General features: G+C 39.2%; 2 protein-coding genes across 3 annotated transcripts in view; one reads left to right on the top strand and one right to left on the bottom strand.

Moving 5' to 3' along the window:
- Positions 1 to 751: 751 nt before the first annotated feature.
- On the bottom strand, positions 752 to 12,711 carry ankrd54 (ankyrin repeat domain 54). Its single transcript, XM_079642859.1, has 9 exons — positions 12,554 to 12,711; positions 11,176 to 11,569; positions 9,905 to 9,952; positions 8,122 to 8,220; positions 6,261 to 6,332; positions 5,171 to 5,218; positions 3,285 to 3,409; positions 2,205 to 2,312; positions 752 to 1,636 (listed from the first exon to the last, which is right to left on the bottom strand). Exons 2-9 carry the CDS (start codon positions 11,546 to 11,548, stop codon positions 1,562 to 1,564), a joined length of 948 nt encoding a protein of 315 aa, XP_079498985.1. The 5' UTR covers positions 11,549 to 11,569; positions 12,554 to 12,711; the 3' UTR covers positions 752 to 1,561.
- Positions 12,712 to 19,140: 6,429 nt separating this feature from the next.
- Positions 19,141 to 26,546, top strand: part of LOC307014749 (glutamate decarboxylase 1-like) — a 28,214-nt gene continuing 20,808 nt past the window's right edge. The window contains exon 1 of one of the 2 annotated variants that reach the window (XM_079642856.1): positions 19,141 to 19,512. In XM_079642856.1, coding sequence (XP_079498982.1) covers positions 19,275 to 19,512 — 238 coding nt within the window. In that variant the 5' untranslated portion in view covers positions 19,141 to 19,274. Of the gene's footprint in view, positions 19,513 to 25,929; positions 26,061 to 26,546 lie in introns of those variants that run through there. The other variant, XM_079642857.1, reaches the window with a different exon arrangement.

Here is a 26,546-nt window from a genome sequence, read left to right as displayed (position 1 = left end):
TCCTATGTATGAATAGTCAGAAGTGCTATAAAAAGCTGATAAGTAAAACACATTTCAACAAATATTCTTATTTATACTTCGCCTATTCCTGCATTTCAACACACCTCATCATTGATCCCATTCCTCAGCAGTTTTATTATTTTTAATATTAATTTATATTTTAGTCCACATACCTTTTAAAAATTGTAAAAAGTAAAAATGTGCAATAAAAAATAGATATTTATTGTTAAAGGTCCCATGACATGGCCATTTCTACTGATCATAATTCCATTGTTGAGTTATCCAAAAATAAATGTATATTGTGCAATTTTCCAAACTCACATTGGTTTCTCATACAGCATCTCTGTATAGTATGTGTATTCACTCTCTGTCCTAAACGGCTTGTTGGAGCTCATGTCCCCCCCCTCCCTGTGAGCCCAGTGGCCGTCTGCGAGACAGCGAGACACAGCGAAACCCAGCCCGAAACACACCCGCAGCCTGGCTGGGAGTTTGTGTGTGTGCTCAGGCTGAGTTCCGCGGTGTCTCGCTGTCTCGCCAACCCCACACCAGTGAGCCAGCTCACAGTGTCCCGCTCCTCGCAGCATAACACACAAGGGGACAGGTAATAACCAGAAAAGCATGACATGAGACCTTTAATACTTTTTCTTTATTTAAGCATGGGCCTGCAAAATGACCCTATTTACCCCTGGGATCAATAAGGTATTTGTAATGCATTCTTCATAACATTGTATTAAAGACAATATTTCACCAGTATAGCCAAACATATTGATTTATTGAGTCACATAAATCAATTCTCCAACAACTATCAAGTCATTTTTTTACAGTACGCTCCACAAACATGACATGCAGCACGAGAGAAAAGGCAACAGAGATGCTGTTCATAACGAAAACCAGAAAACAACAGTGAAAACTGTTTGAGTGAAAAACACGACTCATAATTATCCTGCAGGCAAAAAGAGAACACAAAGACACAGCTGTGACACACACTCGCTCGCTCACACACACACACACACACACACACACACACACACACACACACACACACACACACACACACACACACACACACACACACACACACACACACACACACACACACACACACACACACACACACACACACACACACACACACACACACACACACACACACACACACACACACACACACACACACACACACGCTCCCTCTCCAGACACACACAAGAGTGGACATCCCCGCTGCATTCTGGGTAGGCAACTGTTCCACTAGCGTTTCCTTCTCGATGCATTTCTCCCAGAGGGGTTTCTTTTGTCCTTTTTATCTAAAAAACAATGGGATCAATAAAGTACTTATCTTATGTGAAACCTTTTCCTGTCCGTTAGCTTAATGGATATCTACCACACTGCAGTACTGGTCTTTAACATTTAACTTTTTGTTTTATTTTAAGCAAGATAAGAAGCTTTATGTTAGCCAGTATTGAGAGAAACACCCGGAATCATTAAGAATTAGGTTGAGGCTCGTGGAGCAGAGGCGTTGTTGAAAAGCAGCTGGACGTTAACTTTCTTCTCACTTCGTCTTCTACCGATCCCCCAAATTCTGTTTCTGTAGACTGAGTGATGTGAAGCTGGCCAACAGATCCGTCACCTCGTCCACCTGGAAAAGAAAGGAATACATAGAAAGTTAAGTACAAGTAAAATATAAGTCAATTCAATTTGAAAATAATCGATATGTGCAAATCACAAGGCGCACATTTAAGTTACATCATAAATATTAACTTGTATTTTTTTGTACGATTACATGCATTATTTCAAAATGAAAACTTGTTTACATTCAATATAATTAAAATAAATAAAATCAGCATTGGTTATTGTGTGCCTCGAATTCAAACACAGAAGAAAAACGTAATCAATTATAAAAAAACAGCCCAAATAATTAGAAATAACTTCCAAATAATTTGAAAATAATATATGAGAAACATTATATATATATATAACAAATAAATAAAAAAGTAAATAAGGAATAATAACCTGTATTCTTATACATTGAAAAAAAAAAAAAAATACACACACACACACACACACACACACACACACACACACACACACACACACACACACACACACTATGCAGGGGGGAAATACATGTTAAGGAAATACAAAATAAATACATAAAAACAGCAGAAATAATTAATAAATGTATGTAAATATTTTAGCTTGTTGACCTGCTCTTTGGTGCGTGTGTGCTGCAGCTGAGTGGAGATGTGCTCCAGCCTCTCTTTAGCTTCGCTCTGACCCATCAGGTTCAGATACTCCCTCAGCATCTGGATGATCTGCAGGGAAAGACACGTATAAACATCTGGATGATCTGCAGGGAAAGACACGTATAAACAACATAAAAACTAACTACCATATTGTCCGGACTATAAGTCTGTTTAACAGCGACTCTATAAATACAGTGAGAATTCCGAGTGGCTAAGCTAATTAGCGGCTAGGCTAATTAGCGTATCAGTATGATGTGCCGTAGCTCATTGTGTGGATTATTTTTGTTTATTCAGCTCGTCAGTCGGGCAGTTAATAACAGCGTGCCATCATGTCTGTATTGTGTTTACAGTTTCACCAATTCATTCAACTTCAGTAAAGCTGACACCTGTGCCGGAGTTTCTTTGAAAGTGGATGGATAGCTAGCTCGGTGGTAGTGAGACCTTCACAGCGACATAGAGGATGAAGACTTCAGTGGATAAATGCGACTCATAGAACTAAAACCACCAGACTCAGGGACAGTTCCATCCCACAGGCCATTGACTGTTAAACACCCGCACTTTGAAAGAACATCCATAACATTCATCTGTTTGCAACTTACCCTTTACCTTACCCTTTACCTCGGCCACATCATAGACTCTATGCATTACATTAATGCACACAATGTACAATAATATCTGTTTTCTTTTCTTATTACTGCCGATGTTTTATTTGTATTCCCATTGCAATGTAAATACTGTTATTTTTAACTATATTTTAAAATGTTTTTCTAGTTCTCTATCTGTGTTTTAATTTTCGTTTTACTTTTATGTATGCACCACGACACCAAGTCAAATTCCTCGTACGTGTAAACCTACCTGGTGATAAACCTGATTCTGATTCAATATTCCAATGACTAATATATAGACTATTCTGCATTATTTCTATTATATTCTATTTTATTTTATTTACTTGACAATAAAAGCCTTGAACCTTGAACTTGAATTAAGAATAGAGTTCATGGAAGGAGCTTTAAAAGCCTAAGCGAGCTAAAACTGCTGTACCTGGGTGACCTCCCCTCTCAGGGTCTCGATGCTCCGCGAGTCTCCGTCCTGCAGGATGTTCAGTTTGGAGCGAGCGAGATGAAGAGGAGTCCGTCCGGCTCGGTCCAGAGCGTCCACACGGGCTCCTAAATACACAATAAAAGGACAAATCCTCAATAATTTCCAAGGATTCTTGATTGTGATTGAATACAAATCACGGTAGAGTGTTAGATCAGGATTGGGTCCTTAAACCTTGATATAAACTGGCATTTTAGCACGTTCGATTCCCTCATCTCAGAGTCAATGTTTATTTTTATGGTTTTTGTTTGATGAAGTAAGGTCTGGGGTTAACACCAAGCCCACAGGAAGTGCTCCGGACTCTGTTCCCACAATTCGTAGGCCGTTTCTCAATCTCGAGGATGCTGGCTTCCAAGCCAATATTTCAAGGATGCTAGGTCATCGAGTGCCGCCGAAGGACTGTTCCAATCTCCAGCATACTTGGAATTCCACCGAGGCCGCGTCCTTGGTTTGGGGGTAATTTCGAGGCTGCACATGGGTAGACTTCGCGTCCTTAAAATCCCCACAATGCTTTGCGCATGGACCAATTTCCCCAAATCTGTGGATGAAAATGTAAGGCGGGGCCTCTCATATGACGCACACCTGCACACTTGCTAGCCTGTTATTGTAGTTCTAAGTGCACTGCCTTGCAGCCTGTAGCACCGTCCTTGATGGAGCATATGTGTGGGCTGGACCTGTATTTTACAGGAAAGGAGTGAGCAGTTGTCGATTCTTGTTCTGTTTTCTGTGAATATCTGCCTCACCCTCTCAGACTTTGAGTTGCGCGCGCTACTAAAGACACGTGTTACCATGGAAACCAAACAATGGTGTAGCTGTATTAAAGTCCGAGTGGAAACAGTCGTGTGTAAATCTGATTTTGTCAGAAATCGGGAGAAATGGGGGAGAAATATGACCCCGGGAGGAAACCGGGAGAGGGCAATGAAATCGGGAGTCTCCCGCGAAAATCGGGAGGGTTGACAAGTATGACCAACACCCAACCAGATGACTGGTTTCAGGGCCAGGATAACTAAGTCCACGTCTGAAAAAATAACCAGCTCACTGGATTGCACTCGACTGTTGACCACTTGGAGTGGTAGAAGATAAGGGGCTGCCAAAGGTACTACAGACTGCATCGTCTGACACCACATATGAGCTGCCATGCAGAAAGACAGTGACAAAAAGAATCCAGCAGCTTTATGACAATGAAAAGGAAGATAAAGAGAATTTATTGGAGAAAGCCGAATGTGTTGCCCTGACTGGGGATCATTGGACCTCGGTAAGCAATTCAAATTACTTCTGTGTGACGGCACGCTTTATTGAGATCTTCTCACTGTTCTCAGGTCAAATATTTATATGTGATTAAAAATGCGATTAATTTCGATTAATTAATTACAAAACCTCTAATTAATTAGATTAATTTTTTTTAATCGAGTCCCGGCCCTATTAATAATATTTTCTAACTTACACTTTAACATTCCCTGTGGTACCTCTTTTGGGGGGGAAATGAGAACCATAACAATTTATTTATCCCGGGTTTTGTGACAATTTCTTAATTTTAAGATGAAATAAAATAAAAGTTAAATACAAAATAAATAAAGATATTTATATAAACATAATAAGTTCAAGTAAAATGTCAAAAAAGATCAAACAGAATAAACATATTAACAGAAATTCAAATGAATTGTTGTACACTACAATATATGTAAAATGTGCCTTTACTTCCTGCTCATATATATATTTGTTTTGCTGCACATTCATAATTAAACTTTGATTTTGTATACATATGCTTATTCTACTCTTTTTTTAAAGTATTTTAATTTATTTAATTATTAGTGTGACAGAGCTCTCACCTCCTCTCAGCAGCGTGGTGATCACAGGCACGTGGTTGGTGCAGGCCGCTGCACACACACAGGGTAATAAGGAGAAGTTACAACACACACACACACACACACACACACACACACACACACACACACACAAAGAGAAAAGGGTTTGAAAACTCCTGCTGCATGAAAACCATCACTAAAACCTTTGCTTTATGCCCTTCATCTGGAAGTAGTGGAGTACAAGTACTTCGTTACTGTACTTAAGTACATGTTTCTGGTATCAGTACTTTACTCCACTTCTTATTTTTCTGACCACTTCTACTTTCTACTTCTTACATGTTGAACCCAAATACCTGTACTTTCTACTTCTTACATGTTGAACCCAAATACCTGTACTTTCTACTTCTTACATGTTGAACCCAAATACCTGTACTTTCTACTTCTTACATGTTGAACACAAATACCTGTACTTTCTACTTCTTACATGTTGAACTCAAATACCTGTACTTTCTACTTCTTACATGTTGAACCCAAATACCTGTACTTTCTACTTCTTACATGTTGAACACAAATACCTGTACTTTCTACTTCTTACATGTTGAACTCAAATACCTGTACTTTCTACTTCTTACATGTTGAACTCAAATACCTGTACTTTCTACTTCTCTCATTTTCCAAACAGGCTGGTTCCTTTAGTCTGAATGTGTGTTTGGTGGCGTGATCGTTATTATTTAGAGTCATTGCGTGCCTATTGATTTGAACACGATCCGTGTATCCATCATTTCCTGGTCTTCTCTAAAGAAGAGGGACCAATGGAAACGTTGTCATGTTGTCGTTGTTCAGCATGGAAACATTCATTAGCTAACAATGACATTATTGTTCTATTAATATAAAGGGAGGTCAGGTACTCTTTAAAACAGCTGCTAGTTATGGGTACTTTTTACTGAAGTACATTTCAAAGCCTCTTTACTTTGACTTGAGTAAAGAAGTTTAGTCAGTACTTCTACTTTCACCAGAGTATTTTTAAACATGAGTATCTGTACTTCTACTTGAATAAAAGATGTGTGTAGTTTAGCCTCTGAGTCAGAGTGAAAGCAGCAGACTGTTCTCTCACCCAGGTGCAGGGGGGTGTTCCCCAGACTGTCTCTCTGGTTGGGGTCCGCGCCGTGGCTCAGCAACAGTTGCACTACACACATTTGAGAAAAAAGGAGGTTAAAGTTTTCAAACATAATACTTCGAACTTTCCAATTTCTAGTTTATTTAGTTCATTTCTGTTCAATGATTCCTCTTTCAGAACAGCTCTTCCCTCTAAATCCTGAAACACTGCAAATATCTTAGTCGTTTATCATTGAACTTACTTTTTTGTATATTTATATCTATTGTAAGCATTTCTTTCTATTAGTTTTAATTGAAAAGTTATGGATTATTTATTTTAACTTCTACACCTGCTTCTTATTTTTCATTCCCTACACAGCAAATTAATTGTACGTGTAAACCCACTTGGCAATAAGCCTGATATTAATACAAAACGTAGAGTAAATTATATTAAAAAAACACCAACAGATTATTCAAAATAACTGAATAATACGTTTCTTTATTATAAATAAGTGGGTTTTTTTATTGTTATAAGTAATACCTGAAGTTTACAAAATCAATTCAGTAAAGGGAAAGGAACAAAATGTCACTTTGAATTGTGAATTGAAATAAAAAAAAAGGCCTTGAAAGAAAGTAAAGTACAAGTTAAATGATTTCCTATGATACTGTCATGGCAGCTGATTCTTATTGTTTGGTTTGTGTGTTTTTTTAATGCAAAAAAAACATCTAATATTGTTTATAAGTAATTTTAACGAAAGCTTCTTTTTTACTGCAGTGAGAGTTGCCAAAGAAATGTTGTTGTACTTTGTATGATGACAAATAAAGATGTATCTATTCTAAAGTACAAGTTATGCTCCAACCCTGATGCAGTATGGACACACGAAGTCCCTCCCCTTCCGGTGACCACCATGGGACCTTATTCCGAAAAAAGTATGTATTGAAGTCAATGGAGAGATCCCGTTTGAATTGTGCCACGAATTACACATGTCAATCTTAACAAATAATTTCCATGTCAAAAAAGTCAGTTTGTCGTAAAACTGTTGAAATATAAGACTATGATTAATACGTAACTAGAAAGACTACAAATCCCGTAAGTGATGTCATAACTCGTCATTTATTCCCTCCACCGGAACCGACTAACTCCCCTTGTGTGTACATACAGCTCTCAACATGCCCAGACTTGGAGTGATTTTCAAATGTGCTAACGTGACGTCCGTCTTGGTGTTGGTGACGTGTGTGGTGCGAGACCAGAGATGTATTTCATTGAGCGGTTTCACAAAAACAAAAGTGTTACTTCACAGTTTTACGACAACATTTTTTTTTCTTGACTTGAAAAATGATCTTTTAAATTGACAAACATCATATGTGTAATTCGTGGCACAATTCAAACGGGATTGAAAGATAACTTTTCTCTCTCCATTGACTTCAATACATATTTTTTCCGAAATAAGGTCCCATGGAGCTCCACCGGAAAGAGTGGGACTTCGGTTCTCTATACATGGGGTGTTTCTCAATGTCGAGGATGCTTGCCTGGTAGGACATGTCTTCCGAGTCACTTCCTTCAGAAGCGAGGCAAGAATCCTTCCTAGCCTCGGAAAACGAAGAATTGTGGAACAGGTGTGCAGGTGTGCGTCATATGAGAGGCCACGCCTTAAATGGAGCGTGATTTCCACCCAAGATTTGGAAATTGGTCTGTGCGCAAAGCATTGTGGGGGTTTTAAGACCGCGGAGGATACACATGTGCAGCCTCGAAATTTCCCGGCAGCACTCGATGACGAAGTATGCTTGAGATAGTGGCTCTGGAGCAGCCTTCCTCGACATTGAGAAACACCCCATGGTTTCCTTTAATACCGTTCCTCTCAGTTTAACCCCCGACCCACCGATGCTCTCGTTGCCGTTGCAGGAGGAGAAATGGAGGGCCGTCCTCCCTTTGTCGTCGGCGGCACACGGGTCGATGTCGTCCTGCAGGAGCTTCCGGACTGAGAGAACACAATCAACGAAACACAACTGTTAGAGCCATTATTTAGTTTTTATAAGAAAGGCCATCTAATTGTGACGTCTGTAGTCAACATACTATAAAAGACTACAATTCCCACAGTGCCTCTCTCTAAAGTGACAGTGACGGGCAGCAACCTGCTCGAAAGACGCAGTCGAGGAACAGTTTTTAACCGTCCAATTACCCTTTAAATCAGTGATTCTCAAATGGGGGTACGCGGACCCCTAGAGTTACGTTGGGGTACTGCAGGGGGTACGTGAGATTAAAAATAAATAAAAAGGTTAATTAAAAAAATACCATGCATGATTACAAAAATAATCTTATTACAATAAGTTAAATAGAAAACATAATTTTATATAAAATATTCCTAGAACCATTAAGAGGGTCTTCATATAAACCTGTCAGATTGTGTATTTTATAGTTTTTAATAATATATAATTTTGTTCATTGGTTTGTTAAACATTACTTCAATTGAAATAATCTGTTTTAATTAGTTTTCGTTATATGCTTTTTTTCATGCATAAAGATGAAAATATCCTTAGTTTGTTGTAATTCATGAATTCATGAAGGAGTTAATAAATCACACACTGATGGCACATCACTATATAGTAATTATGTATATAGGCTTTTTCTATAAAAAACGTCCGGGGTCGGTCAGGGGGTACTTTACTGAAAAAAGTTTGAGAAGCTCTGCTTTAAGTTATCAAGTTATATAAGCCTCATCAAGAAAGAAAGAACATCCACGTTGTTTGTTATTTTATTTGAGTTTTGCCGATTTGTTTTGAATATTGTAAAGGTCTCTTTTCTTTGTTGCATGTGTAAAAGTTATTTTATTTTGAGCAAACACATCGCATAACATCATCGAATAGAATAGAATAGAATAGAATAATTGAATGTCAGTATACATGTCCACTGAAAGAAAGAAAAGCTTCTCCCTTTTCAAAAGGTGCCATCCAAACAAGTTGTTTGTTGTTACATGTTTTGATGTACGGTTTGTTATCTGGAGCAATGTCTGTTAAAAAAAAATAATAATTAAAAAAAATAAATAAATAAATAAATAACATATACACGCAGTATACATAGCCTACATATGTAAGAATAACGTGCGGTCATTATTTCCAGGGGTATAAAAAAAGAAATGTAATAAATAATAATAGGTTTGTATTTATAATAATGATATATATGTATAAATACACACAGTCACGTTTGTTGCACATGGAGGATGATTAAGGGGCATGAGTTCAGGAGTTTAGTGAACTGGCTCTGATCGGAGGCCAAGCAACTCTTCAAACTCTAACTAATATAAAGGAAGAAAACGAGTTAGAAAATGTCGGTTTGAGGCGTCTAGTGGCTTGACAGAAAAACAAGGAAGGAAGCCACGACAGCAACCTTTATTAATCATCAGAGATGTTACTGCATCCCCAGCACTGTCCAAGATTCAAAGGCTTTTTGCCATAAGCACAACAGCTAACGCGTAGCTTTGGTAAAGATAATGTCAAGCTCCTCCTATAATGCAACATATACCTAAGGCATAAAACAAAACTTAGACAATGGTGCTAGGGAAACGCATGGAATAAAACAAGATGATACCAAATGTAAAATAAACGCTGCATAGTGGAATAAAATACGTCTTTTTGTAATAATATATAAATATGTGGACTGTTCACCTGTGTCGATGTCGTTGCTGTTTGCTGCTTCCCTCAGTCGCTTCACCGCTGGTGAGATAAGATATTCAAAGTGGTAATGATGTAAATATTGCTTTACGGCTGGACGAATGGGAACAGATTGACAAACACGGGCTAACACTGGGATAGTTACGAGCTTCTCTGAGCAACACATGATATGCGTACATGAGACGATGCAAGTACCTTCAATTGGGGCAAAATTCACAAACTACAATATTAAATGAATATGAAATGTATTTGTTGGTGATAAAAGCAGAATAATAATATTTAGGAAATGTTACTATTGATACTTGAAGTACATTTAGCTGATATTATTTCTGTATTTATGGAATGCATTAAATTCAGGACTTGTACTTGTAATGGATTGTTGTGGGAGCGTAGTATTTCTACTTTTACTTACGAACCCGAGTACTTCTTCCACCACTGTACACACATAAAGCTGAGCTTGATTTGTTGCAGGTATTTTGTAGTTAAACAAATGTAGCCTATACCTAGCTCTGAGATCCTTTACTTAAGTAAAGTACAAATACTATGGACTTAAAATACTCAATTACAAGTACAAATCCGGAATTCAAAATGTTGAGTAGAGAAGTATTATCAGCTAAATGTACTCCAAGTATAAAAGTACTCACTTTTCAGAATGGCTCTTTTCACAGAATCATATTATTTTAGAATAGTGTTTTTATTTTGTTAGTCATAAACAAGTCTGTCAGAGTTGAGTAAATTCAATTAACTTTAAATAACTGGTACATTTTTAGAACAGTACTGCATCACATCATACGCATATCGTGTGTAATTATATGTACAAAGTAGCTAGTAACTAATAAGTGTTAAATAGATATAGTGCAATATTTGTCACTTAAAGGTAGTGGAGTAGAAACAGGACAACGTGGAAATACTCAAGAGCAGTATAAGTATGTCAAAATAGAAAAATGTTATGTGTCTGTTGATTGTGTATATATAGGATATACATATTTTATATATATTTGTATTTTTGTATTCGGGATTGTGGGAAACGGTATTTCGATCTCTCTGTCTGTCTGTACACACAAACTGAAAGATTGACAATAAAGTTGACTTTGAATATATATAGTACAATATCTGTCACTTAAATGTAGTGGAGTAGAAACAGGACAACGTGGAAATACTCAAGAGGACTACAAGTATGTCAAAATAGAAAGTACTTGAGTAACTTTGTAAATGCACCTTAAATTGTTTGGTTTCTTTTTCTAATTAAATTAAATGTTACTCACCATAGATATCTTTCCCCAGAGGCCCCACGTTTCGGCTCAGCCTGTGGTTCCTCCTGCAGCTCACCTTCCCCGCCCGGCTGCTCAGAGCCTCGCCCCCCCGCTCCCACAGCAGGTGCAGCACCCTCAGCTCCGTGTCGTCCCTCTGACCGACCCGACCCAGAACCAGCTTCCCCTCCCCAGTGCCGCTCATCCCGAACCCCACAGCAGCAGAAGAACCAGAAGCAGCAGAAGCAGTGGTTCCTCCAGAGGGGGCCATGCTCTCTCCCTCCCCCGCCTCCAGGCTCCCATCCTGGGCTCCGGGCTCCAGCATGTACTCCCCCTCGGAGCTGGAGCGCTCAGTATCCGAGGCCACGATTGGGCTCCACCCGTCCATATTTTATGGATGTTTACACAACTAGAGAGAGAATCAGAGTCAGAAACATAAACCGATCGCATTATATAACCACCACGGCCCCTAGTAGACCCCCCCACATACACACAACAACAACACAGACTATAAGATAAGACTTTATTTATCCCGAAGGAAATTGTTGTGCCAGTTACAAAAATACAAGCAGCATAATAATAAAACCGTACACTAACAGTGCCGTAAAAAGAGCAATTCAATATCTACAGGCAACATAATCAATGTAAATATTACCAGTAATTAGTCGTGCAAAAAAAACAACGGCAGATACGTAATTGCACGTTTATCATAGCACATTGTTAATAATAATGCTATTGCACATGTTGTATAGCAGAGTGTTTTGTAATGATGGTAATGGTATTTATTTTGCATATAGTGGTGGTGTGGAAGTTCTCAGTTCACTTTACTGAAGGGTGATAGAGTTTAAAAGGTCCATCTTCTCTTATCTTACATACGAGGAATTTGCCTTGGAGGACATACTGACAACACAGTTAGGGAAGATAAAAAGTAAGAAAAACAACCCAAAAATCAAATGTAATATTCACTGCTGACTATAAAACTAAAATCTGGAAAAACGATGTACAGTATACTATTGCGCAATACAACACAGACAACAGACAGACAGACAGACAGACAGACAGAAAGACAGACAGACAGACAGACAGACAGACAGACAGACAGACAGACTATTGATCCCAAAGTTAGGAAATTATGTTGTCAAAGCAGCATTTGACAATCAACATACAGGAATTACAAAAAGAATAGCATAAAATAAAGATAAATACTAAAAATGTCAAAACAATACATACATATTCTCAGTAAAAACTACCTATAGTCAGAGGAGTATCTAGACATTATAGAATATACAGAATACATTTGAATAATCTCTAATCTACTGTACATATAAACATTTTACTGAAACCTCAACTACTACTGGCAAAGAAAAACAGGAAATGAAGCCGTCGGTAATACCTTTCAACCATGGAGCCATTGCACGGGAGGTTAGTCCAAACTGCCCCAAAAAAGTGCTTTTATTCCGGGTTATTTGTAGTATTTTTACACCCTTCCTTCCAGCACCAAAATGTCCCCTATTTCACATTTCCCATTATCGGGTAAAGGTATTAAAAAGCGTTCCCATTGGACAGTCAGCAGCTCTGAATCAGTGTCAACCAATCAGAGTCCGTGTTGTTCAGTAGCTCCCCTCAAATAGAAGCGATGGAAGCGGGCAGCCAATCAGACACGTTGCTTTACACATGCGCACTGTGTACAGGTTGAAATTGGAATTTATTTAATATTTTGAAGGGACAATTGTTCCATTTACGATTTAAAAAATATATAGAAATAGAAAAAAAATAAAATAATATTTATATTAAAATAAGAAGTCAAAGTAACAATTTTGGGGAAAAAAGAGAAATAATAAAATATATATTTAAGTTAATAATGGTCCACAAAACACATTTATTTCATTTAAAAACAGTCTTTTTAATATATGTTTCATCAGGCAACCTCATGTTAAATGTATAATCCATAATCGTTTTTTAACACTCACCCTCCACCTATAAAGCTTCAGATAATTTAGATTTAAAGTAGAATCAGTAGGATTCTGTCAAGGTATTGGTTTTATGGACAGAATCATTATATTCTATATATATTCATGGATGCAAAAGCAAGAAAGAACTTATATAATATTTCAAGAAAAAGTATGTATTTATTCTGAATGACATTGCTGCTCAGCGGCTCAAACTAAGGCTGTAAAATAGACTTCTTTAAATCACAAATACATCCTTCATGCTCACATTTTAAACATCTTTTTCACAGGTTAAAAGGGTTATCACTGTTTAGCTCGCTGTAATAATTAATCTTATGGTTGCATTCGCTGGGATCCTCCAAAGATGGCCGACATGCTGTTGATGCCGTCACATTCCCAATTGTTGTGAAACAAAGGCAGTAAAAATAGACTATCATACTTTGGTTTTTAATTGATGACACATCTCAATGATTGAAACGGACAGTGAGACAAAGCTCAGCTCCAGTCTCAAACTCTAAACACATGTTCTACTTTGGAAACAATTTACAATTCACCGTGTGTCTTTATCCTCACACAGAGCACAGCTGACTTCCTGTTTAAAATAACAACAACAACAACAACAACAACAACAATGTTTCTTTGGGACGTTTCTGCTCGTGGACCTGGAAGATAAACAGGAAAACACTTTCATTAAATAACCAACAATCACTTCATACAGAGGTCTTATAAATGTAGTGACTCTGCTACTGATAACATCTGCTCTGTGAATCACTTCCTGTCTTCTGCTTTAAGGAGAACTGAGATATTTGTATTGCTCAACGTTCCCAGAGGTGGAGTATTGTTCACCTAAAGTATAAATATGTATGTACTGCATGTACTTCTACAATATATATAGTATGTACTTAATATGTAACAGCTCCTCATGAATCACCTAAACGACTACACCTATGTTTTATATACTGTACTGTATGTTGTTGAATCATCCAAAATGTTTCAGAGACATTTTAATGTTTCTGTTAGCCTGACACCATCTTACACATAGAGGCATCGTTTTTTTTTTTTTAAGTATTCTTTGGTCCTGTTATAGGATTACCTGTTTGAAGAGTCAGGTGCGTTTTCAGGTGAGATGGAAACTGGAGCCTGGAATTAAGAAAGGCACAAAGTTCGTTTTTAGGAATAAAAATCAAGTTCAGCTCAATTAACACAAACTACAATTCCAGAGCAGAACCTCGTGAAACAAAATCAAAATTCAATTGAGTCTACACAGTAGAACTAGCCAATCACAGCACAGTATTACAGCCAATCACAGTAACAGCCAATCAGAGCACAGCAGCATCATTTTTTTAATTGTAGTTCCTCTGTTCTGTCACGATCTTGATGCTTTGTCACGTTTTTATTTTGTATGTCTTGTTATGGGTGTTGTTTTGTGGTTCTGTTCTCCCTGGCCCTTTCTTATTTAATCAAATCCCCCTCCTCGACTCCTCGGTCCTCCGGTAGTGACCCGGAACTGAATTTCAGCGCGCCATGTTGAAGGACTCATTTCTCTAAATGCACTTCGAGGACCGAGGATCGAGCGTCGAGGAGGCTCTCTGGAGGAGCTCTAACCGAGGAGACACTGATGGGTCCTCCACGGCTCCTTCGTGGATGCATTTCCGGGAACAGAGATGTTTCAAAGAGTCATGACGCACGGCCGTACTTATCTCAGCCAATGACAGCTCTGCATGCATCCCCTGGATATTATTTTAGTAACTGCTCTCATCGCGACGCATTTAGAGAAATGAGATGTCCTTCAACATGGCGCGCTGAAATTCATTTCCGGGTCATTACCGGAGGACCGAGGACCGAGGAGGGGGATTTGATGAAATGAGAAAGGGCCCAGGTTTAATAATCTGTTCAGAGATGAAGAAGTTTAGAAAGTGGAAACTCGAACAGGTAAAAACTGTAAGAGACAAAAAGTGAAAAGATCTCTCATTAATATTAAAGACAACGTGCTTCTCCTTCAATAATAAAGAGGTGACTTCACATCTGAAAATTTTCTCCATATTTGAAGAGTTGGAGCGACGTTCCGGTGCTCTCCGTCTCCGTTACTCAGACGAGACATAACCACGTGAAGACCTATGATGAAGACACGTTACGCTCGTGTTGTGTTCAAGGAACCTGTCCTTGGCCAGGAAAAACAGGCACTCGTTTGTTTAATTATTTAGCGATCTAGATTTCTTCTTCTTTTTCGAAGTGAGAAGTTGTCCGTCCGTCAGTCGGACGGACGGACTGACGAAAACTCTTCGGTTCTCCACAAATTACACAAGTCACCCAAATCAGCGTTAAAAAAGCGGGAGGCGCCGAAAAGCGACTAATTTGCATCACTGATTATTAGCCCCCCAGGAGTTATGGAACATTTTCCTAAAATTCTTCCCAATGTTTGTAGCATTGATAAAACTTGATATAATCAAACATTCACCAGTGTTATTTAGCAGCTTTTGGTATATTTTGGAAAATAAAATGTTCAGTTTTTAGGGTTGCTTCATATCAAATATAGTGAAAAATGGGTTGGTCAAAAATATTAGCCCCCATGTGATTTTTTGCTTTCAAACCACAACTAATCAATCAATCAGCTTTCAAACCACACCTAATCAACCAATCGGCTTTCAAACCACACCTGAGCATTCAATCAGCATAAAAGGACTCCAAGAAACAGGCACTTGAATACCTTATTGAGAGGGACTATACTACTACTCCTACTCATCATGCCAAAGTAAAAGGAAATCAGTCTTGAGCTCAGAAAGAAGATAGTGGAGGCTCATGATAAGGGGGACGGCTATATTGCTATTTCCAAGCGCTTCACAGTGTCTAGAACTGCTGTACGTTGCATCATTGCGAAGTGCAAGGAGACAAATTCTGTAAGAAACAAACCTGGGCGTGGTCGAAAGTGCAAGATTTCAAGAACTCTGGAGAGGAAAATAGTCAGAGATGTCAGCAAGAATCCCTGGACATCTGCAAAGATGATTGTTGCTGACCTGGCCTCTTCTGGAGTTGATGTTTCAAGGAACACAGTGGTGAGGGCTCTTCATCGTGGTGGGTTTCAGGGCCATTGTCCCAGAAGAACCCCTCTACTCAAAGAGCAGCACATCAGAGCCAGACTGAGGTTTGCCCGTGAACATTTGAAAGGTAAAGATGAGTTTTGTAAGTCTGTGCTTTAGTCTGATGAGACTAAACTGGAACTGTTTGGGCACATGGATGTTGCTCATGTTTGGCGAAGAAAGGGAGAGGCCTTCAACCCTAAGAACACATCATGCTGTGGGGCTGTTTTGCAGCCTCAGGCACAGGGAGCCTTGTTCCGGTGCAAGGCATCATTACAAATTATGTTGACATTTTGAGGGATAACATGAAAACATCTGCTCTTAGTCTTCGCTTAGGTCGTCGCTGGGTCTTCCAACAAGTCAATGATCCAAAGCACACATCAAAATTGGTCCAACAGTTCCTAAAGGACACCAAAACCATTACAGCCTTTCAAATGCAAGGTGATCCACAGGCCGGGTAACCGGATGGTCGTGGCTGATTTCCTCTCTCGCTCTGCGGAGGGAGGGGGGGGAGTCAGCTTGCGGCCGGAAATGTAAATCTCAAAATGGCAAAAGAACGGCGAAAAAAACGTTCACAGAGAAGACAACAACAATTGTCACTTGCACGAAGCAAGATTATACAAAAAACAAATGACCCCGAACATGAAATACCTTCACGGAGTCACTCTAGACTCTGCAGTCACTGCAGTGTGTGTGTCGCGTCAATTACGTCGCTATCCCACGACCTACGACCTAGGTGACTCGGATTTTATTTATTTGGAAAATAAATTCAAGCCACCGGACTGATACAAATATATACTATGACTATTATATGCTACTATATACAGCTAATTTTATTTTAAGTATAAAAATCATAACTATTTTATGTAGTTTAATCATTTTTATTTAGGTGGTCACTCGGTTGTTCAATGTACACCACTCGCCAACAGGGGGTGCTGCAGCAACCCCAGCACCCCTACTTCCCGCGGCTATGCATTCAGCTGTAATGCCAACTTGATGCTCTGCTCACGGATGACTCAATGAGCATAAAAAACTGTTGATGTACTAGGCCAGTAGTTAAGGACTTTCCACTTGATAATAACTGCAGCGATGTATATGTTTTAGCTGAATACACGTTTTCTAACCCTAATTGATGCATTTAGTCACTTCTTTAATGTGTGTTCTTTCTGATGTAAAGTCAAGGTTGTAACTGTTTGCAGTAAAGTCGTGGGGCGCTGAAATGTTCCTTTGAATCTTCTGATATATGATAGTCATTCCAGCATTTGCCGTCCCACAACAGTCGGCCGTTCACGGAAACAAACGAATATTACGGAGAAATTACATCATGTAAGTTACGGTGCTTATTAAGCATTTTAAAACGTATGTGGTAAGTTGTCAAAGTGCTTTGTTTTGAGCGTTCATCAGTATTATAATCAAAGAGAGAAATATGAACGTTAGTTTTACTGAAATTATCAAATAAAATCAACATTTCAGTGTTCACTGAGCTGTGTGGGGTTTGTTCAACTCTTAAAATATGTTTGAATGGTGAAATACACAGTGATATATGTTAAGGACTAACCTTTATAATAAATACATTTGTATTGATTTTAAGATCTTTTCATAGTTCATACAATCATAAGTATTGGGATCATTTGTATTAATGTGGACCGGAGGGAGAGGGTGACGAGCTTAAGTTTCACTTTCATTTTTTATTTAAATTCCAACTTTGGTCATGAAGAATATGTTTCTCTGTTGTCCACGTTCATAAAGCATAAAGCAACACCATCAGAGCACGGTGCAGAGTCTCTAGATGAGTTTACGTAGTTCCTCGTTCTTATTAATCATCCATGTAGTCCGTTGTATAGAAAACTGTAGTTAGTTTCCCCACAGCAGCAGCAGCAGCAGACGCACAAAATGACGTCCGCTGGCGTATCATAAACACGTCGGATAGTGAAAGTGCAGTCGGATTCTCTAAGTACCGCAGTCTCTTCTCCTAAATCCTTTAAAATTCTCCTATCCACTATCCCTTAACCCCGTGACGTTTCACTCAGAAGTCAAGGAATAGACGATATGGTGAGAATTTAGGAGCTGATTTTTGGATTATCCGACCGCAGCCTCAGACTTCAGACAGGCCGCTCTCCATTCTGTCTGCGCTGGGCAGTTACCGGTTATGTTAGAAACCAGGAAATGTCACCTTGGACTCTAGAAAATATATTTATTTTTTGATAACCAATTGTTTTATACATATAGTTTAACAGTGTAAATTATTAATGCCTTGAACACGCAGCCGACCCTAGTGTTAACACTCACCCTGTTTTCTTCCTCCTGCTCTGTCAAAGTGTATAATGGAATCTGGCAGTCTGACTTCACATTTTCACTTTCAACGCCCTTACCTGTCTGCAGCTCCTCCAGGATCGGTGTCATGGGTGGGCATTCGCGGGCCATGCCCCCCAAAATGAGTCACTGTGCCCCCCCTGCCAGGCCAGGCAAGCCCTGCCACTTTGCCGTTTTTTTTTTTTTTTTTTTTTTTTATCATATTATAATTGAAAACGTTTCCACTAAATCTTTTTTGTGTGAAATAAATCAGAAATAAAGAATATAAATAAAAAACATAGCCTGAGGTGTGCTCACTGGTGATTGGTGTGTTTCTTGACCAATAACCCCGGCCTTTGATTTGTTGTTATTAATTCAAAAAAATGCGCGCATAATTAGCAAGTCAATGAGACGAAGCTAATGCTCGGACTGTCGGCCAGTAATAAAGAAATGGATATACGTAAATGGCTGCAAGGTGCAGCTGCTACACGACCTCCTCCTCCACCTCCTGAAAACGAAGGGTATAATGCACCCATCTCCAGCATCGCCGGCGGCACCACCTCTGAAGAGCTGGAGCCGTGCTCTTCGACCAGCCAACCTGCTAGCCAAGCCCATCCACCTGCTGCAGCTAACGTTAGCGCTGGAATTTAACAACCCATAGATGATATTGGAACTGATCTGCCCAAACAAATCTTCTTAAAACAGTACCCTTACAGCATCCTCACTGGCAGGAGGCGTTCGTTTGTCTCTGCTTGGTATCACAACCGAGACTGGCTTGAATACAGTGTCAAGGCCGATGCTGCATTTTGTTTCTGCTGTCGGCAGTCTAGCAAAACCCGGAGAATGGATGCATTTATGTCTGTTGGCTTCCGTAACTGGAAAAATGCGGTGGAGAGAGACAAAGGATTTCAGAAACATGCAAATTAAAAGGAGCATCTCTCTTGCTATGCAATGTGGAAGGAGCGAGAAAGGCGTGCCAGCACTGGAAAGGAGATTTCTACACTTGTTAACGCAGACCAACTACGAAAAAACAGGTATTATATCTCCTCTCTTATTGATTTCTGGTGGAAAACCAGCTGCCTTTACGAGGGAAGATAGAGGCTTTTGATAACATGTCAGAGGGGGACAGTGGCCTTTTCCTCTCCCTGCTGGACTATGCGATAAAAAAAAAGACCCCAAATTGGCTGATGTAGTGAAATCAATCCCTCGAAACGCCACTTACACTTGTCACGAAATGCAAAATGAACTCATAAGTACACTCAGCAATGTGGTGACTGACGCTATCGTGGAGGAAATAGGAGACTCCTTTTCCACACTGAAAGTAGATGGAACCCGACCCATAATTTCACCATATATGTACAGTAAATAATCTCTGTAATAATTTATCAAAGGCTGCTTTCCATTTTTATGCAGATGATACTGTTATTTATTTTTCATCCTCTTCTATAGAGCAAAGTCTTGATTTCCTCCAGTCTGCCTTTGATGTTATTCCATCTAATTTACCTCAACTCAAGTTATTATTAAATGCAGACAAATCCAAACTCATTATATTTTCAAATGGCAAAAAGTTAACTTATTTTCTCCCCAACATTTGTACTGTTCAAGGGACTGACATTGACATTGAAAGGGTCACTACATACAAATATCTAGGTTTTATTATTGATCAGAACTTATCTTTCAAGCCACACACTGAAAATGTTGTTTTGAAATTAGGTTTCTCCTTTCAGACAAGGAAATATTTGATCTCTGTAACGTTTTTACCAGTATTGGATTCTGGCGATCTGCTTTACATGAATGCCTCTAAGTGCCTAAAGACTTTGGATACTGTGTAGGCCTACCATTGCATTGTGCTTTACGTTTTATTACTGGAAGGATATATATATTGTGAGTTTGGAATAAATATTCACTTTATGAAAATTGTTAGTTGGTTACTGTTAGTAAAAACAGTAAGATTAATAGCCTACTGGATGTTTGTTTTGCTAGTGGATCGCCAGGCCCTCTGACCTGATCTGTGGAGTCTCAGCTGTTCATATGAACAGGGCTCGACATTATAAATGGCCCGCTGGCCCGGAAGCATTATTTAGACACCCCGGCCAGCATAACGTACTTTAAAATCGCCCCACAGCTATTTGCTGCGGAGCGCAGCGCGAGCAGTCTCCGGTGAGCGGGAGCGCACTCATTCACTACAGTCAGTAGTGGGAACCGCAGTAGACAAAAGGCGTTGCTATAGCAACACGTCATGTTTATGTGAAAAGGGGTGGGGTCAATATGACCCGCTGGCGGAAATAGGTAACAACAACAGAGGGTGCTAGCCTACATAACACACTTGTGTGTGTGTGTGTGTGTGTGTGTGTGTGTGTGTGTGTGTGTGTGTGTGTGTGTGTGTGTGTGTGTGTGTGTGTGTGTGTGTGTGTGTGTGTGTGTGTGTGTGTGTGTGTGTGTGTGTGTGTGTGTGTGTGTGTGTGTGTGTGTGTGTGTGTGTGTGTGTGTGTGTGTGTGTGTGTGTGTGTGTGTGTGTGTGTGTGTGTGTGTGTGTGTGTGTGTGTGTGTGTGTGTGTGTGTGTGTGTGTGTGTGACTTGGCTTAATGAAGCGTGCAGTGCTGTGTGTGTGAGAGACAAGAGACTTTACAGCAGGTGTGTGCCCCCCGTGGTGAATGATTGCCCACCCCATTCGATTTGTTCTGGAGCCGACCCTGGCTCCTGGTGCAATAAAATGTTCCCTTCCAGTGTTTTACTATTATGTCTGATGTTTCTCTATTAATATTCCTGCTGCATTAATGTGTACGTTGCATCATGTTACTGCTGTAGATGTGTTTCCGAGCCGCTCCAATTACAACGAGAGTTACAACGAGAACGTGACGTCCTATTTACACTAGACGGATCCTTTCTAGCCATAACCGGGGGAGCACGCCTGTGCCGTATGAGTAGGCGGAGTCTTGGACGCGATTGGTCAGGAAATGTGTGATTTTATGAGTGCCCATTAGGTTAAAAACTATCCGTTTTAAGCAGACCTTGTTGTTTTTGAAGGTATAATATTTCTGTTGATGCAATAATGAATTTACTTAAGCCTTTAGGGTTTTATTAAATGTAGACAACAGTGTTTAATTTTGTATTTAACCCTTCACTCCGCTTTCAGAACCATGACCTGATTAGCCAGGTTGGAGTGCCAAGGCGGGCAGTCTCCCATAAATGTGGTTGGGATGAGAGAGGAAGGAGGCATTTTGTGTTTGTTCCTTGCTAGTGAATGCAGCACCAGGCATGCAGTTTGTGTTTTCTGTGGAACAATGTGGAAGGCTAAGAATAAAACGCCTGTACTTTTTTGCAAGAAAACCCTCTCTCCACGTATCGTTCTTTCACCTGCACCTCACATCGTAACAATGACACATCTCAATGATTGAAACGGACAGTGAGACAGAGCTCAGCTCCCGTCTCAAACTCTAAACACATGTTCTACTTTGCAAACAATTTACAATTCACCGTGTGTCTTTATCCCGAGCCAGTCTCAGCCTGGTTAACACCCCACTGCCTGGTCCTTAATCCGACACGTGTTTCAGTGTTGTCCATAAAACCTTGGCTTACCTCCTCTCATTCCATATGCCATACATTTGCATAAATTAGATGCTATCAAGCTCCTAAATTCAACTCTTCCATACCGTACTTCCTGTTTTTGCTATTTTATGAGCTTATTTATTCACCGTTACTCAGGAACCCAACAGTATTCACCAACTTCAATGTAAATATCATTATTTTGTACTATATTAGATATGTTCTTGCCATTTTCCCTCCCTTTTTTTCATAGCAGTAGTATAATCTAAAAATACATTACATGTTAGACGCTTTTATCCAAAGCGATGTACATACTCAATACTGTGGACAATCCCCACAGGAGCAATTTGGGGTGAAGTGTCTCAGGGACACAACGACATGCTGACTGCAGTGGGGTTTGAACCTGTGCTTCCTTGATCTGAACACCAACGCTCTATCCACTGCACCACACGTTTATATTCCTCGTGCCAAGAAAACTGCAAAAAAACTGTACAGTGAAGACTCACAAATTATGTGATTTCTGCTTTCCAAGCTGATCTGCAATATTCCATTTTTCATTATCTGTGAAAATCTGTATGATATCACACATATTTCTTTAGGATGCTGTTTCCCACTCCCAAATGACAGAATAAGACATGTTCTTTCTACAATGGAGTAGCATATGTTGAACTGTTTCTGGTTTATAACAGTGTGTGCATTCACCAGTTGGGTGGGTTAGTAGATGGTCATCTTTGGCATCCATGTGCAGCGAGGCTGTCATTATGGGGAAAAGAACACCCGACAGGCTCATCAGGGATCCCTACGCAAAGCGGAGGGATCTCGACCAATTGACCAATCAGAATTGAGTATTCAACTAAGCCATGTAATAATTGGTAATAAGTTCAGGTCCAATTCCCCCAATTTCTTTTTCAAAGTCATATTTTCTTTGTTAAACGGTTGCAACAGATCACTATATAGTATGCAAGGTGTTTGCAATATCTATTCAGTTGTACTATTTCCTGAACATGTGCATTTTCAATGAAACAATCCAAACTTGCTTAACATATAGTTTGCACATGCTAGTGTGTGTGTGAAATTGTGGAACTGTTGACAACCAGCAGATGGTCTAAAAGTCTCTGTGAGCAGTAATATTAGATGCAGTTCATATTGTGAACGCCAGGGGTCATTATCACTATGTGAGTGGATTATTTTGATATGGAAGAAGCTTTACTAGTCAGAGCAGTTTCCTCTGAAAGAAGTTGCTGTTTGGCAGACATCAACTTTAAAGTTCAGTTTGCTGGCCTATAATTATAGTGCTTAATTCCATTCATGGCAATGATTATAAAACTAAATATGTTCACTTTAGGAACTTTTCTCTTTTTGTGTAGCCGATAATGGAAAGAAGCGGGGAGAAGCATGCATCAATGGTTGCGCTTTAACTTCCTGAAAGGAAACTAGTTTTCTCACCTGAGTAAGGAATGAGAGAACATTTGGAAATATGTTGCGGTACTCTCGTCATGGTTCAAAGGCTTTGTGAAGGATATTTACATACCTCTCCAACCCTTTTGTATTGATGGAATAACATGCAGTTTGGACATGTTGAAATGTCACCGCCTTTGATCTCCCGCTCTCCGCTTAGCCAGATTTGTAGTTTGTTTTTTTCCACTCATGGCAATTATTTTAAGACGAAACATGAAAAGATAAGCACTTTTTTAGTCCATGATGGAAAGGAGCAGGGAGAAGAAATTCTTATTTTACCCCTTTCTCAAAAATCAATGGTCTCTCAATCACAGCTGCTCACAACCAATACTAACAGTAAGTATAGTCAACACATGCATCTACCATCAGAGAAACAGGTTACCTGACAGCTTCATACTGTTTAGTTATTCTTTCTTTATACATTTTCTTAAACCCAAATATGTTCATACAGGCCTTTAAATATTTTGGTGAAGACGAATGGAGAGGTAGAATAACTCTGGATGCGGCTTTTAGGGCATTTTACATATTTAAACCCTTAATGATTCAAATAAGGGCTATACAAGTGTTATTACTGGATAGTGTGTTTAGCTGGAAAAAAAGTACACCCTGATTTACAGACGTCTCTTTCCCAATGTAAGCCGATGGGAACAAGTATTTTTGGGCCCAATGACGTATCAGACTGACACGGATGTTGTAGTACCCACGTTTGGCTACAAAACATGTGAAACAACTAGTAATATTTCAATTGACAGAAAATGTTTTGCCAAATAATAAGATTATCATTATTGTCTTGAAAATTAAAAAGTGTGCTTATTCTGGTTCCTCTGATAAAGGCTTTATGTGAGGTGCTCAGCTGACATGATGTTGTAATATGTATATACACTGAACAAAAATATAAATGCAACACTTTTGTTTTTGCTCCCATTTTTCATGAGATGAACTCAAAGATCTAAAACATTTTTTATATACACAAAATAACCATTTCTCTCAAATATTGTTCACAAATCTGAAAAAATCTGTGATAGTGAGCACTTCTCCTTTGCCGAGATAATCCATCCCACCTCACAGGTGTGGCATATCAAGATGCTGATTAGACAGCATGATTATTGCACAGGTGTGCCTTAGGCTGGCCACAATAAAAGGCCACTCTGAAAAATGCATTTTTGCTTTATTGGGGGGGTCTGGGGGGGTCCGAAAACCAGTCAGTATCTGGTGTGAGGGTTAGGGTTAGGGTTAGGGTAATGTTGTGAATCGAGTGGCCCATGGTGGTGGTGGGTTTATGGTATGGGCAGGCGTATGTTATGGACGATGAACACAGGCCACTCGATTCACAACATTACCCTAACCCTAACCCTAACCCTCACACCAGATACTGACTGGTTTTCAGACCCCCCCAGACCCCCCCAATAAAGCAAAAATGCATTTTTCAGAGTGGCCTTTTATTGTGGCCAGCCTAAGGCACACCTGTGCAATAATCATGCTGTCTAATCAGCATCTTGATATGCCACACCTGTGAGGTGGGATGGATTATCTCGGCAAAGGAGAAGTGCTCACTATCACAGATTTTTTCTGATTTGTGAACAATATTTGAGAGAAATGGTTATTTTGTGTTTATAGAAAATGTTTTAGATCTTTGAGTTCATCTCATGAAAAATGGGAGCAAAAACAAAAGTGTTGCGTTTATATTTTTGTTCAGTGTATATATGTAGGTGTCAGACTGTTGACCAAACAAAACAGACGGTTGAAAACTTCCCCTAAGACTCCTCAAAGAATCCTTAAAGATCAAGGATGTAGTACAATATTCCAGAAAATAATAGCAGTTTAATCAATAATAAAAAATGTTTGCTGGTATCAGGCTGAATTGCAGGGTAATGGAAAGTTACTAGCAGGCTGAATTGCAGGGTAATGGAAAGGTACAGCATTCATGAATCAGAGAAACACGGCTTGGTAATATTCTGAAGTGAAAATGACTCAGGGCTCTACTTTGTTTTTTTCCATATGGACACTTGCTTGACAAGTATGAACACTCTTGCTTTGGCTAATGAGGATTATGCTACAGAACTAAATAATTGTTTGGGTGCATGTGGCCCCTGAACTAAAATCAGTTTGACCCCCCTGTTCTTAACACACAATTGAACACTTTTGAATATGTTTAAAGATTGGCAATTTCAACAAAATGCTAAAAACTGAGAAACAGAAGTTTCAAACACTCTTCAAATAAAACCAAAACACTTTTTGTTTGGGTTTACCTCGCCTTACCCAAACACTGTGATCAAATTGGAGAAAGGAAACCTATAGCTCTAACTAGTTACACAACTAAAGCGTCATCCTTTCAGTGGGAGCCAAACAGCAGCTGGCTGCCGACCACACCTCCTCCACCTGCTGCTCAATAAAAGAAGCAGGCTTCCCCTCACTGTCTGTGTTTCAGAGTATTTATAGAAAAACAGAAAAAAGATTACAACTGTTTTTTTTGTTTCTATCATCAGAGTGCTTTAAAAGGAGTGAACATAGGTCTGAACTAAATAGCTCTTTGAGGAACTGACATTCATTTGTACTGACATGGATTTCCTACAGCAAGGTAGGATACATTTTAATGCCACTCTATTTGATACACATTAAGTGAAGATGTGAACTAGACGTGATATGTATACTGTAAAGTGTATTGTTGCAGCTCTTCTGTTTGAATGTTTTCATCAGCAAACAGACCTGGATATGATAAGGCATTCATGTAAAGTGTATATCATATGTTAATTCAAATTAAGCGTGAGAGTTGAAGCTACATTTTAATTAGAGAAACAAAACATAGGGGGAAATAAGGCAATGTAATCAATCATAAAAAACGTATAGTGGCATCCTTTAATGACAGGCTAGAAAGAGCTACAGCATTTAGTGTAACACTTTGTGCTGATCTGCAAACAAGGCAACAGCTATACTGTATCTGAGATGTGTTAGCAACATTCCACTTTTTTTCATGCCATTCCTTGAATGATATAACGGAGACAAATAACGAACCATCTTCTAAACAGCAACACTACTGGACATTAGTGTGATGATTATGATTACA

The sequence above is a fragment of the Notothenia rossii genome (genome assembly GCF_949606895.1).
Source record: "Notothenia rossii genome assembly, chromosome: 8".
Lineage (NCBI taxonomy): Eukaryota > Metazoa > Chordata > Actinopteri > Perciformes > Nototheniidae > Notothenia > Notothenia rossii.
Note: the sequence above shows the minus strand (reverse complement) of the source record. Positions and strands in the feature narration are given on the sequence as shown.

Bases quoted from the DNA above. Each gene is read 5' to 3' on its own strand.
- ankrd54 (XM_079642859.1), bottom strand. From the start codon at position 11,548: ATGGACGGGTGGAGCCCAATCGTGGCCTCGGATACTGAGCGCTCCAGC. The intron at 8,221-9,904 runs GTGAACAGTCCA...GTGTTCTCTCAG, and splicing joins CAGCAACGACATCGACACAG to TCCGGAAGCTCCTGCAGGAC. The intron at 1,637-2,204 runs GTCAACAAGCTA...TTTCTTTTCCAG, and splicing joins ACACACGCACCAAAGAGCAG to GTGGACGAGGTGACGGATCT.